Source organism: Diorhabda carinulata, chromosome 5 (assembly GCF_026250575.1).
Source record: "Diorhabda carinulata isolate Delta chromosome 5, icDioCari1.1, whole genome shotgun sequence".
NCBI lineage: Eukaryota > Metazoa > Arthropoda > Insecta > Coleoptera > Chrysomelidae > Diorhabda > Diorhabda carinulata.
Window position 1 is genome coordinate 4,934,608 of NC_079464.1, and position 13,183 is coordinate 4,947,790.

Sequence of the window (13,183 nt, forward strand, 5' to 3'; positions counted from 1 at the left end):
AATTTTCCCGCCAATAAAACTTCTCCCGTGCAAATTAATTCCAGCACCAAGGAGGTTTTCCCGCGCAAATATTTTCAAGGTTATAGACGTCATAGAGAATAGAACACCTAATACGGACAATAACATTTACATTGTTGTCAAATCTTCACTAAATTCATTTAAAATCGCAATTTTTCGTGTAACATCGTTGTCAGATGACTGTTTTCTTGGAACTAATTCCAGTAAAACTTAAGATCTGACAACAATGTAACTACTAACAAAAATGAAAATAAAAACGTGTTTCGACGACTGAAATCTCCAAAAAACTATCAATTGCAGGCAATGTTTTCGTAATGCAATTCAATCACGAACATTACATGCCTCCTTTGGTGCTTAAACCGTTGATGAGGATGGCCCCCATTATCCCTACAAAGGATCTAGATCCTTACGTAAAATTGAGTCTAGAAGATACGAAAATACACGCCGAAGACGAAAGGATTATGAAAGCTGCTAACGAACATAAAGTAAGATTTAATCTAGTAAACAAGACTATATTTTTTCCGATGTACTCGTTTTACATTCAACAATAAAAAAATAACAAATCGACTTTCAGGCGCACGTAAGAGAAACGCTTAAAGGACTGAAAGAACGTTACGCTAAAATATTAGCACGAAACCACAAGCTTTTACCGAGTCAACAAATCCCCAGGGAAAAATTGGAACTCGACGAACGTGTATTGAATTACATAGAAGACGATTTTCAGAGTAAACTAGATTTGATACATCGAAAATTTGCGTACGATGTCGAAAAATCTAAATTACAAATGAAAAAACTCTTGAAATATTTCACCGACCCGTGCGATATGCATCCGGTTAAAATTTATGGTATAAATTCCCCTTCGACTTATTTATTGACCGTTAGACAGAGAATTATGTCTTCGATGTTTCCTATAGTCATGAAGATGTGCGAAGATAAAATTGAAGAAGAGAAGAACAAAGGCAGGTCGTTACAAATTTTATTATATCACTCATTAATTCGTATCTCATCGATCGAATCGATTTTATCGATTTTACTAGCGATACATTCGATTATATCAATAGATTATTTTCCATTTTTATTCTAATATCTAATAAAATGAAAAATTTAATTTTAATCACTGCTTACATTCAGAAAAGGACAAAAACCGTACAATCAGGTAAAGTACTAAAAGAGAATTTCCTAAATGATAATTCAATAAAACGTTTGTACCTACTGTTTTTTTTTTAATATTAGAGTACCCGAAAGAACTCAACCTGTAGTAAAATTTCAAGCTCAAAAACAAACGAAATCCATGGCATTAGAATATTTTCTATTGAGTTTAACGCCATCTCAAATCGAACAAAAACTGGGGCCTAAACTTACTAGACTACTACATAAATACCGACAACGAAGACATAAATGGGATCAACGCGCCCAACAGGTTAGTATCGCAGTTCGTGATTTATATATATATATATATATATATATATATATATATATATATATATATATATATATATATCGTATCATCACATATAAAATATTCGAATATCTTGTCACTCAAATTATTCTATGTTATTTAATTCGATTCAAATCGATCAATCGAGATTGTGTCAAACCGTACATAACCATAACATCTCAAATTGGACATAAACTGGATTCTAATCTTACGAGATTACTACATAAATATCAACAACGAAGACACAAATAGGATTTACTTACCTCAATAGGTTAGTAGTATCGTTCGTGATTTAAATAATCTTATAATCACATATAAAATATTCGAATGTCTTGTCTATTCAAATTATTCTGTGTAACCTAGTTCGATTCGAATCGATTAATCGAAGTTGTGTCATATCTGTCAAATCGTACATAACCATAACCTTATAGTTTTGTTAATTAAGATGACGAGCAATTTCAATTTTAAAATTCGTCAATAAATATCAATATCTATTTCGAAATGGCCGAATCTGTTTTCGGTTGGGATTTACTTTACAACAGCGTCGAAAAAGATATAAAAAATAATCAAGATATTTTGATCTGTCTTACGCATTTGGTTTTGGTTTCGAATGGGTTTAGATGCATTGGTTTGGGAGAATCCAAGATTTTAGACGGCGATGAACCGAAATCTGAATCTCTTCCGAAAAATTGGAATGAAAATTATTCTATTAGATATGTTTATCAAGGGAAATTGTACATTTTGAAAGCTACTCATTTAGACGACGCAGTAATGATAAACCTGATAAGAATCGATGAACGTACTGTATCTTTCGTACAATTGAATACGAGAAGTGTCGCTTCCAGATCGGGACCTTTAAGCGAAATGATACCTAATCATAAAGATATAGTGGAACAAATTAGAACGCAGCTTATTAGTAAAGTGATTGTTTCTTCGAAAACAAAAGAAAACGCTAGTCAAACTGAAAATCCGGGTCGAAGTAGAAGTGACGCTAGACAACAAGATGATCATTTAAGACGTTTTCCACCGACGCAACCCATAGTTCCAGTGATACCTGTAATACCGAACATCAATCCTGGTAATTATGGACGTAGTGATCTAGATCCTCTGGGAGGTATAGGACCGTTAGGATATCCCGCGGCAGGTGGAGGTGGGATGTTGTTCAGACCACCAGGGCCGTCTTTTGGTGGTGGATTTGGCGGAGTAGTCCCAGGCGGGAATGTAGGGCTTCCACCCGGTGCTGTTCCACCTGGTGCTAGATTTGATCCATTTAGACCTCCAGATCCTGATCGTTTTCCACCAAGAAGACCTAATAGACCTGATAACGACGAATTCCCGCCTCCAGGTTATGATGATATGTTTATGTAGTCAGTGTTTTTGATAGTTTTTTTAATAACCTATGGAAAAAACGTTTTTTTTTTTATTATAATTTTTTAAAAATATGTAAAATGGATTCTGTATTTTATTTATTCAATAAAATAGTTTTTGAGTATGTTTTGTTTGTGTATTAGTTTTTTAATTTGATTGTAGTGGGAAGAATTTAATGCAAAAAAACCGGATCCGGCTAAAAATCATCCGGATGATGAAAAATTCTTACAAGAAGCAATGCAGAATATAGGAGACTATAAACTGAAAGAGGCTGATAATTATAAGCCGTCACCAGAAGAAAGAGAAACTACTATAAAGAAATATAAGCAAGTACTCGATACTAGATTGAAAGTAAGTATAAATTTTGAAGCAGCTCAATACAAAGTAAAAATGCTTAAAAGTCTAGATACATTATCCTAGAATTTAATTTTTTAATAAATAAAGATAAATTACTTCAACTAAAAAATATTTCTAAATTAGTTACTGTTTTTTCACCAAATTCAACATTTATATACATTTGTGATAAAAAAAAACGACTCGGGCAACTACCCTGCAATCGCAAGTCATTGGCAGAAATTTTTTCTTTTAAAGCTAATTGTATTTAGTAATTAGGGGTAACTGCCCCTTATAACAGTTTATTTTTCTGATCAATCACTTATCAGTTAGATTGATAAGTGAAAACTTCATCTTAATTCAGGACCACTTACCGCACTTTTCGTACGGTAATATTTACAGGATATAGAAATTGCCGCTATGGATAGACCAGCGCCTAGGCGGGATTTAAATCCTATTGAGTATTTATGGGATACACCAGTCACACAGATGGCGCTGCCATTGTCAAATCCATCTTTCCTTAATTTTGTGAGGGTATGAACACAGAAGGCGTCGGGTTAGTCTTTATTGGTTAGGTTAGGTATTGTTTTGTTTAGAACATTTTTGTGACAAAAATGACCAATCCAGGGAATTTCTATTGGTTTACGAGTAATTTATAATTATTTTGATTGTATTACCCAAGCTTTAAAAACATTAAAAATATGTTTAAAAAACTTTCAGCAATACAACATAAGACATAACTTTATAAAAAGAGTTTACGATTTACGAGACCTGAAATATAAAACATTAGAACAATTAAAAGTGTATAGGGAAGAATTGCTAGACATACATCTCGAACTACCACATAACCTCCACCATTTCGGTCCGGATATACCCGAAAAAAATCCCGACGAATTTCCCGAAGAGAAATTAACACCGAAAATTATTATCGAAGAAACTGAAGAATCGATTACTACTACTAATACAATCGATTACGTGCCCGTAAGTTTTATATCGATTAAACGCCAAATACACCGTAATTATTTGTTTTTTTTTATAATTTTAGCAACCTACAGTGAAAGCTAGAGAACGTTATATACTACCCAACAGAAATATTTATCCAAAAATGAATAATAACATTTTCGTACCGTCCCGTCCTTTATCCGATATCGAATATGTAATTACAGCTGATTTCAACGAATTACTTAATAATTATCCCGTCGACATTGACACTCCTTTCGAGTCCGAATTGAGAGCAAAAAGACTCACAAGGTATTTTCGCATAATACGTAGGTCGGCATAAGTCTGGCAACGCTGTCGAAACTTTAGCATAAGTCCGGCTACGCTCATAAGTCTCGCAACGTTATCGAACAAATCGGTATAAGTTTAGTTACGCTCTAAAGTTTGACAACGTTGCCGAAAAATCGGCATAAGTCCGGCGACGCTCGGAAGTCTGGCAACGATCTCGAAAAATCGGCATGAGTATCATGAAAACGAATTATGTTCGTGCTTCAGACAGTTGTAACTACGTCGGGATGAATAACCGATACAAGTTCACAATTCAAAAAAGAGTTTCACGTCGTATCTGAGTAGGAAACTATGTTTACCGAATTTCAACAACGATTTCCGAACTCACCGCTACCAAATCATTCAACAGTGTAGAAGACGTATCAGAAATTCTTAAAAACGGGCTCTGTTGCGACGCGCCGCGCTCCGAACAATCGGTATCTGTAACAACTAACGAAAATATGGAAACAGTAGCGCTGGAGTTAATTTCCTTTGAGAAATTCATTTCGACGTTGCATTTTTTTTGTTGTTGCAAATTTGTTGTCCGACTTATGTCGCCTTCTGTAGTAGAGGACGAGAACCAATTTATTTTATTTATTTATTGTAGAGTGCTTTTTAATCAATCACTTATAATTTCCAAAATGAATAAAGCAATCGCGGATTTCAATTACGAAATCGAAGAAGGTAAAAAAGCGCGTTTGCCGGTTCACCCTCAAGGTAATTTCGTCGATATCTTCATTCTAACGTTGAATCAAGAATTGAATATTTTAAAAAAATTCGAAGACGGTGAAGATTATCTTCAAAATAAGGTTAACAAATGTTTATTGCACGTTCATAACATGGAGGATGAAATCGATGAGGAAAAAAGTAAAAAAATCGATATAGAAAACGAAATCGAGTTGAATCATCAGGAAGAACAGAAAATACAAGAAAAATTTAAACACGTTACCGAGACTAGTAAATATTATGATTTTCTGAGGAAAGTTTTTCGTAAAAAATATAGACCGCCAAAGCAAACAACCGATTCTGGTAAGTCGATTTTTTTCCTGCGGAAACCGTTATTTTAGTTTAGTCCACCTCTATACTATATAACGTTAATTAATACATAAAAAAATATAAGTCATTTGTTAGCGCGGTATTCGTTTATTCAGCCATCTTGTTAATCTAACCTAACTTTTCTTCCTCTTTTCCCAAACTTCAACTGTCACATATCATTTTTTATGGTTACCCAGTGTAAATACTGCATTTGATACTATGAATAAACTTAATATTGAGATTAATTTTGAAACTTTTCTCTAATCTCCAATAGGACGACATTAATATTGACTCGAAACTAAAAATTAGTGGCTTGATTGAGACACATGGGAGTGGCCGCCATTTTCAACCTAAACTCGGCCGATTCAACATTGACGTACATTAATTTTCTAATAATAACGCTTATAAAATCGTAATTTATATTCTCAAAAACTTTTCAAGGGATCAATATTATGAATATAAATTACGATTTTTTAAGCGTTATTATAAGAAAAACAAATTTAAGTCAATGCTAAATGAGCCGAGCTCGACTTATAACATAGCGGCCACTCTCATGTCACCACACTGTCTGGATCAAGCCACCGTACTAAAAATATGATTACAACGCCATCTCTTTTTTGAATTCATAAGAATTATCGAATACTCTCAAGCGGTATAGAGATGGAGATTTCTATTTGTATCTTTGTGTCAATTAAAATAACTGTTAGTTCCAAACGGAGGTTCAAGTAGAAATTCCCACCTCTATACAACAAAAATATTTATTTAACATACCACATACCTAATAATACAGGTATTTTGCAGTTTTTTTGTAACTTTGTGAAACGGTCCGTCTGTTCAGCTATACACGCCCGCCCCCCATTTAAATAAATAAAATAAACCAAGAATTTTCAAAATACAAATAGAAAAAACATGCGAAATATATTCCCAAACCGTTTTTTACTTAAACTAAGACTGTCTTATCGTCTTCTTCTGGCCATTGGTCGTTTTTCCTAAATTTCAGCTAGGACAGCACAACCACACGCAACCACCACAATCCCAGCCCTCCTATATCAGGGCTAACTTCAAAAAACTTTATTTCTATAAAGATTTTCCCTTAAACAACCTAAAAATTATCCAACGAATCTCTTATAAGAGACCAAATTGTTTACATTTACATTTCTAGAGTTGATATTAAAATTGAACTGCTCTTAAAAAAAAATAATTTTATTTCATAAATTATTCCTATGAGATTTCTATACCAAGATAAAAAAGAAACATGACAACACCGTTTATGCTAGGTGTTGGCTGGGTACGCGATAACGAATTATTTACTTGCGGCCTTGCCTCTCTCAAACAGTACATAAACAATTATTTGGTTATTTTGGTATATTATATATGTGATTTTTCTTGAAAAAAACTTTCAATTATCAAACAATTATGATTCGTGGTTGTGTAGTTTGTGGAAAAGTTGTAAGTGTGGTTATGTTTTATGTCAGGTAAAAAATTTGTCTATCGCCAGTGGCGGGCTCTTTTCTACGTTACTATTATTGAAATATTTACATTTCTATTTAACTATTAATAACAGACTTTTGGATATTTTTGTTTACCAAAAAAATAATACGTATACTTATTGTTTATATTTTCTATTATTTCTAATCAAGCAATTATTCTTGTGATTTTATTAAATAAATCTCGTTAGTTTAATATTTTGAAATCACCGTTTTGAGATAAAATGGATATTAAAGGATAAAATTAACCAAGTTTTCAAATTTAGTCAATTAGCCTATTTACGTCATAATATTATTTCCGTAGCTGAATCAAAATATTTAAAAAAAAAACGAAATAATTTATAAAATAACTGCAAAATTTTTTATTTATGGTAAATTTTGTCAGTACAGCAAATGTGTTATATGAAGGTACGCATTTTGCAGCGTTGCCGGATAGCAACTCTAAGCTAACAAGGATAACGTTTTCCTTTTGGCACTTATTAGTTGTTCACTATGTTGGAACGAGTTTAAGATGCATTTTATCTCTCTTGTGTTATTAGATCTGTGTAATATACGAAGTATTTTTTTCGCTATTTTTATTTAGATAGCGATTCAGAATCGTCGTCGTCGAGTTCGGAAGAATCAGAAGATGACGACGGCGCCAGTATAGATTCGCGCGATTTTGGCTTCATTAAACAAGATTTGAACGTCTGCCCGAAAGGATGCGAGCAGGCCATATTCAATTTGACCGTAGAATTGAGAGGGAAGCGGTAAGTTTATGTTTTATTTTAAAATTATAATCAATATATTATATATACGAACATAACCTCATATTTTTATTCGATTTGTTGGTATATTTAGTTAAAAAGTGACTAATAGTGAGAGAGATCGATAGAAGGTGTGATAGATGAGAGGAAGAGAGATGTAGAAGGTGGTTGAGAAATGAACGGGAAAATCGGACGATGACGTGTGATAGAAACAGTATCGAATGATCGATTTTTGTTTTGTAGACACGTAATCGAACAAAATATCAAAGAATTACAAAGAGTTATTGAAACTATTAATAAAAATGTCGAATTGAGTAATAGGAAAATGAGAATTCTTCAAAATCAATATAAACAGAGCGTTGATGAATTAGAAGCTTATCAGGTTAGTGAATATCCCCTGTTATCTCGAATAGAAATAATCGATTTTCGATGTGTAGTATTCGGTTAATCGATTTTAGAGAGAGAAGCAAAGATTATTGAATCAAGTGAGGTGTACGGTCGTTTTGAATTTGGACCAAATTCATGATTATAATCCGGAAACTGACGAAATTTCGGATTATTTAGTATTTTCGAAATCTACGTTGACGGATCTATATAAAAGAGTTGGAGGCTTGGAAGCAGAAAATTTGGAACAAAAAGCGAAATATGAGTAAGTACAACATTAATTTTTCTAATTATAAAAATCGTGTAAAATAAATAATAATTATAAAAAATTTACTAAATAATACCAATGACAAAGATAGAAATACTCTTATAAAATTCTTTAACAATTCACAAAAATACAACAATTTTATTCGTTTGGCAACGCTGCGTATGTAAAGTAATAAAATGTCCAGGGGCGTACTGCTTTAATAATTTTGTTTGTCTTTAGACATTTCTAGCTTGAGATGACGTGTATTAATATTTTTTTATATAATTCAATATTTGAAAAAAGAATCAAACAAGAAAGTGAAAGGTAATCCAATCGTCAGAAAAAATTTATTCATTACGAAAATAATGGAATGAAAATTAAAAAAAATTAATTAATTTATCGCTTTCATCCACAATCATCATTGAAAATATTTTTCTTGTTCTTTCTTGGTGGTAAAACTGAGATAAAGTTCCAAAAATATTAACCCCCCAATTTATCTGAAATTTTACTCAAAGCCTTTCCTTAATTAGAGAAGAGAACCCCCGTAACAATTTTTAGTAAATATCTCCTAAAATATCCATTTCAGAGAAAAAAGTTTTTAACAAAAAGTGAAATTCATAAAAAGCTGTACAAAAAAGATTATATACATTTTTCATGTAAACCTATTTTTTTGGATGTTATGACCCAACATATCTCGACAAAAATCAAATCGATTAACCCAACGTACTCATCTGCAAATGTCCAAGTGAGAGCCCCCCATAACCGGCGCTATAACAGCTAAAAAACAGGTTTGCATAAAAATTGCATATAAATTTTTTTGTAGAGTTTTTTATGAGCTTAATTTTTTGTTTGAAACTTTTTTCTCTAAAATCAATATTTTCTGAGATATTTACAACTTACTTACAAATTTTAATTCGAATAATCAATTTTTTGTTAAATAAAACACTATCGAATCATATTTTCTAGTTATAATTCACTATTGAAGTGCAATTTTTGCTAAAATATTCAAAAATCTCTAATAAATAAACAAAACTAAATCGGCGATGTATTGTAGTGACAACTACGCGATGAAATTTGTCGTAATGGTGCGATCTGAATCATGTTTTCAACGTTGTCACGTAGTGGACAATAAATTTATCATTTAAAACACGTATATGAATAATATCAGTGGAAAAATATTTTTTTCTATTTATTTTTTAATTTCATCCTTTAATAATATCATATGTCTTTCAACTATTATTTTTTATATAAATCAATTCATTTTTTTTTTCAATTTTCCTTCGAGTATCATTCTACTTTATAAAACTGTTTACATAAATAAAACACATTTAGACAACAGCGCGCGGTGATGGGTAATTTATAGCTGCTCATCTTGTTATTGCTTTTGTATTTTGTACTTCAGTATGACTGTATTGCTTGATCCGCTATATTTAAACTTGACAGTCTACAGATCACTTTTGATGTTGAGCATAGAATCTCGTCACAGATTTATGAAGTTCAGCTTAAGTTCTGCAAGTGATTAGAAGGGAACGATAATATGTGGTTACAAATATTATTTTTCGTGCTACTTCACGGTAAAATTTCGTGCGATTGTATAAAAAAAATAAACAAAATATTTTGTAACGAAACGACGTTTGTATCCGGCGATATTTTTAATGGAACATTGGATAATATAAATTATATAGAAATAATTAACCGATCGAGAAAACCTTTAACAATAACCAAAGATTCATTTAAAAATGGTACAGACTTAAAAACTATTTTGATGAAAGAAAATAAGATACGTAAGTTATACGCTTATACATTCAGAGATCTACGAAACTTGGAATCACTTTATTTGTACCTTAACGATATAAGTGACATGTATCCTCCGACTTTTGTTAATTTGTCTTCATTAAAAACTATTTATTTGAACGAAAATAAGTTGAGTTTCATAAGAGAAGGAACGTTTGAGGATTTACCTAACCTATCTCAGCTGGATTTATCTCATAACCAATTAACCGAATTGGGTGATAAAGCTTTAAATAATTTACCAAATCTAACGAAACTAAAGTTGAATAATAATAAAATACGTGCTATATTCGTTCATAAGATACTCAGCCATCCCAAGAAATTGAAAATACTTTGGTTGCACAATAACACTTTAACAGTGTTGTCAAACTTCGCGCTAGAAAATTTGAGTAATTTAAAAATTCTCAATTTGGGATTCAATAATATTTCGACTATTGAAGAAGGCACTTTTAATCAAACGCCTCAATTGAATGTATTAGTTTTGACGCATAATAAATTGAAGGAAATAAGCGGGAACGAATTTCCGCGAAGAGGAATGGACTTTTTGGAAAGACTCTATATAGATCACAATTATTTGATGTATCTACAATCGAAGTTCTTCATTAGATTGAGTAGTTTGAAAAGTGTAACTCTGATGGGGAATCCTTGGTTTTGTCCTTGTTTGGAAGACATTTACAAGACTTTACGCGACAATGATATAAAAGAAAAATGCCAGCAGCGATACATGACCGGAGAAAGACCTATTTGTGTTAATGATAATGTCGAAAATAAAGTGTGTACTTTTCATTACGATCCTATATTGAGTAGAAAATATATAAATTATTTTATACACTTCCCTATAGTTATTCCTATAAGTGAATGTTTAATATAAAGTGAACATATGACGTAGTATTTTTTATATCCACGTGGAAAATCAAACTTTTTGAGTGAAAAAGAAGAAAATCTTCCACGAACGGTAAGGAAAATTAAAAATATAAACTTTGTGAGCCGGTAAAATTAATTAAATTACTAATATTAATAGACATTTTTTAATTGGATATTTTTCAAAATTCTATATAATGTGTATTATTATTTACCAATAAAAATAAAAAATTCTAATATTTACTTTCAATAATCTCGAAAGTTAAATTCAATTTGGCAACATGTTGTTATGTCATGTTCATGAACGGACGTAAGCGAGTTCTTACCCGAACTATGTCTACTCATTGTTGCCAGACTTTTTTAACAACTTTCCTTGAATTTCGGAATAATAAATCGTTTCGTTTAAAATAATAATGACGTATTCTCCATATTGAAGAAAATATTTTAATTCTGGCAACACTGTATTCGTTCAACGCGAATGGTAACTTTTCAAGGTTAATAGAGGATAGGTCGGCCGATATATAACAATGACAGACGAAAGAATGTAGCTGTTACGTCAATTATTGAAAACGACTCGAAGGATAAGTAATGTACTTAATTTTTTTGTTTTAGAAATATGTGACTAAGTTTTCATTACAGTAGTTTAATAACCATAGAAAAGCACTTATATGTATTTTTCTTCTTCGGTCTCTATCAAAATACGTACATTTTTAAATTTGAAATTACTTCCGACCGAAGTAGGTCGAAAAATCAAATTTCTACCTGTTATTCTAAACTGATTTTCATAGAAAAGAAAACCTAAATTGAAGGTAAATCATCACGAAAATTTTCAGAATATAATTTACAGCGTTGCCAAGCGTTATTATTTAAATTTTATTTATGTCTAATTTGAATTAGTAGGTATCTGATTTCTGTCGAATTTAAGATCACCAAAACAATAAAAAGTCACTAACAGAAGTATTTTTGTATAAAAATAAGGAATAATACGATGAAAGTCATTTATGATAATAAATATTTTAAATCCACATTACTTTCTATTTATCACTGATGTATATATAAATAATGACGAGGTCGTCAGAAACAAAAACATAGATAATCTTCAGGTTATCTTGTACTAAAGAAAGAGAAAAATATCATCATGATATATTTTCGATTGATTCTATTTAGATCAAATTATATCTTGGAATGTTAATGACTTTTAGACATCCCTCAATAGTAGTTACTTGAACTTCTATTTAAAATTGATTTTAATCCCTATTTTTATGTACAGTACTACAAAGAGACTCAAAAATAGTCAGAATCAATCTTATAATATCGATTAGGTCCGATTAACAATTTCGAAAAAGTAATTGATGTGACCAATTTTATTCAACAATTTGAATCGAGAAGTTTCTAGTACATTTGGTATCTAAAAAATATTTTAATTCAATTGAGACAACATATTTTTAAAAAAGGTCAAATTTACTTAAGTATTTTGAATGAAAATAGTTCTTAATACATGTATGTCTATAGATAGTGGGTCATAATATAATGTATGTACGTTGTTGTCAGATCTTCCCTATATTCTGTAAATATATATTTTTTGTTGGCTTGTGCTGAACATACGTAATATTTCGTTCTTATTCAAATATATACATTATTGTCAGATGTTTCTTCTATGCTGAAAATATAATTACTTGTTGTTTCCTTACGCTTACATAATATTTATATTGACTTAAAACCGATTAACTAAGTATAAACTTTTATTCTTTAGAACTTATTTGAAACATCTAACGAGAATGAAAAAAGATCTGAGATATATGAGGCTCAAGATCAAAAATCTCTTACAAACAATACAACAAATGATGTGTGAAAAATTCGGAAAAATAGTCGATATAAATGAATTAGAATTAGCCATAATAAGAAAAACTTTTAATAAATCTCACATAAATGAATTAGAAGAAGTCGTTTTGAAAAAACTCGTATTCGACGTTCGTTTAAAAAATACTAACATCAAAGAAATATACGCGGAGCAGCTTCGAGAAATGACGGTAAGATGATAGTTGACGTACCCGATCATATTTTTGTCTCTCGTATTATCTAGTAAACCGTGAATTCGATTTGGCAGTGACAGATGTCATTGTGACGCAATAACTTATTTTGAGGTTAAGTATCGATTCAAATAAATATTTATCGGTACGTTATATTTATATACGAATTTATTTGAACG

The 13,183-nt window shown here is 31.1% G+C and overlaps 3 protein-coding genes across 6 annotated transcripts in view; all 3 read left to right on the top strand.

Annotated features, from left to right (window-relative positions):
• The window catches only part of LOC130894383 (cilia- and flagella-associated protein 44), a 38,751-nt gene that overhangs the window by 23,677 nt on the left and 1,891 nt on the right, over window positions 1-13,183 (top strand). For all 4 annotated transcript variants that reach the window (XM_057801196.1, XM_057801198.1, XM_057801197.1 and 1 more), the window contains 11 exons: window positions 319-503; window positions 593-981; window positions 1,252-1,438; window positions 2,987-3,175; window positions 3,878-4,138; window positions 4,203-4,408; window positions 5,031-5,452; window positions 7,529-7,694; window positions 7,935-8,073; window positions 8,150-8,340; window positions 12,728-13,004. In XM_057801196.1, coding sequence (XP_057657179.1) covers window positions 319-503; window positions 593-981; window positions 1,252-1,438; window positions 2,987-3,175; window positions 3,878-4,138; window positions 4,203-4,408; window positions 5,031-5,452; window positions 7,529-7,694; window positions 7,935-8,073; window positions 8,150-8,340; window positions 12,728-13,004 — 2,612 coding nt within the window. The remainder of the gene's footprint in view (window positions 1-318; window positions 504-592; window positions 982-1,251; window positions 1,439-2,986; window positions 3,176-3,877; window positions 4,139-4,202; window positions 4,409-5,030; window positions 5,453-7,528; window positions 7,695-7,934; window positions 8,074-8,149; window positions 8,341-12,727; window positions 13,005-13,183) is intronic.
• Window positions 1,853-2,948, top strand: LOC130894388 (proteasome inhibitor PI31 subunit). Its single transcript, XM_057801207.1, has one exon. The coding sequence runs from the start codon at window positions 1,958-1,960 to the stop codon at window positions 2,822-2,824; it is 867 nt and encodes a 288-aa protein (XP_057657190.1). The 5' UTR covers window positions 1,853-1,957; the 3' UTR covers window positions 2,825-2,948.
• Window positions 9,204-12,105, top strand: LOC130894387 (connectin-like). The gene has a single exon (XM_057801206.1). The coding sequence runs from the start codon at window positions 9,860-9,862 to the stop codon at window positions 10,982-10,984; it is 1,125 nt and encodes a 374-aa protein (XP_057657189.1). The 5' UTR covers window positions 9,204-9,859; the 3' UTR covers window positions 10,985-12,105.

Excerpts from the sequence above, each read along its gene's own strand:
- LOC130894388 (XM_057801207.1), top strand. The coding sequence starts at position 1,958 with ATGGCCGAATCTGTTTTCGGTTGGGATTTACTTTACAACAGCGTCGAA.
- LOC130894387 (XM_057801206.1), top strand. The coding sequence starts at position 9,860 with ATGTGGTTACAAATATTATTTTTCGTGCTACTTCACGGTAAAATTTCG.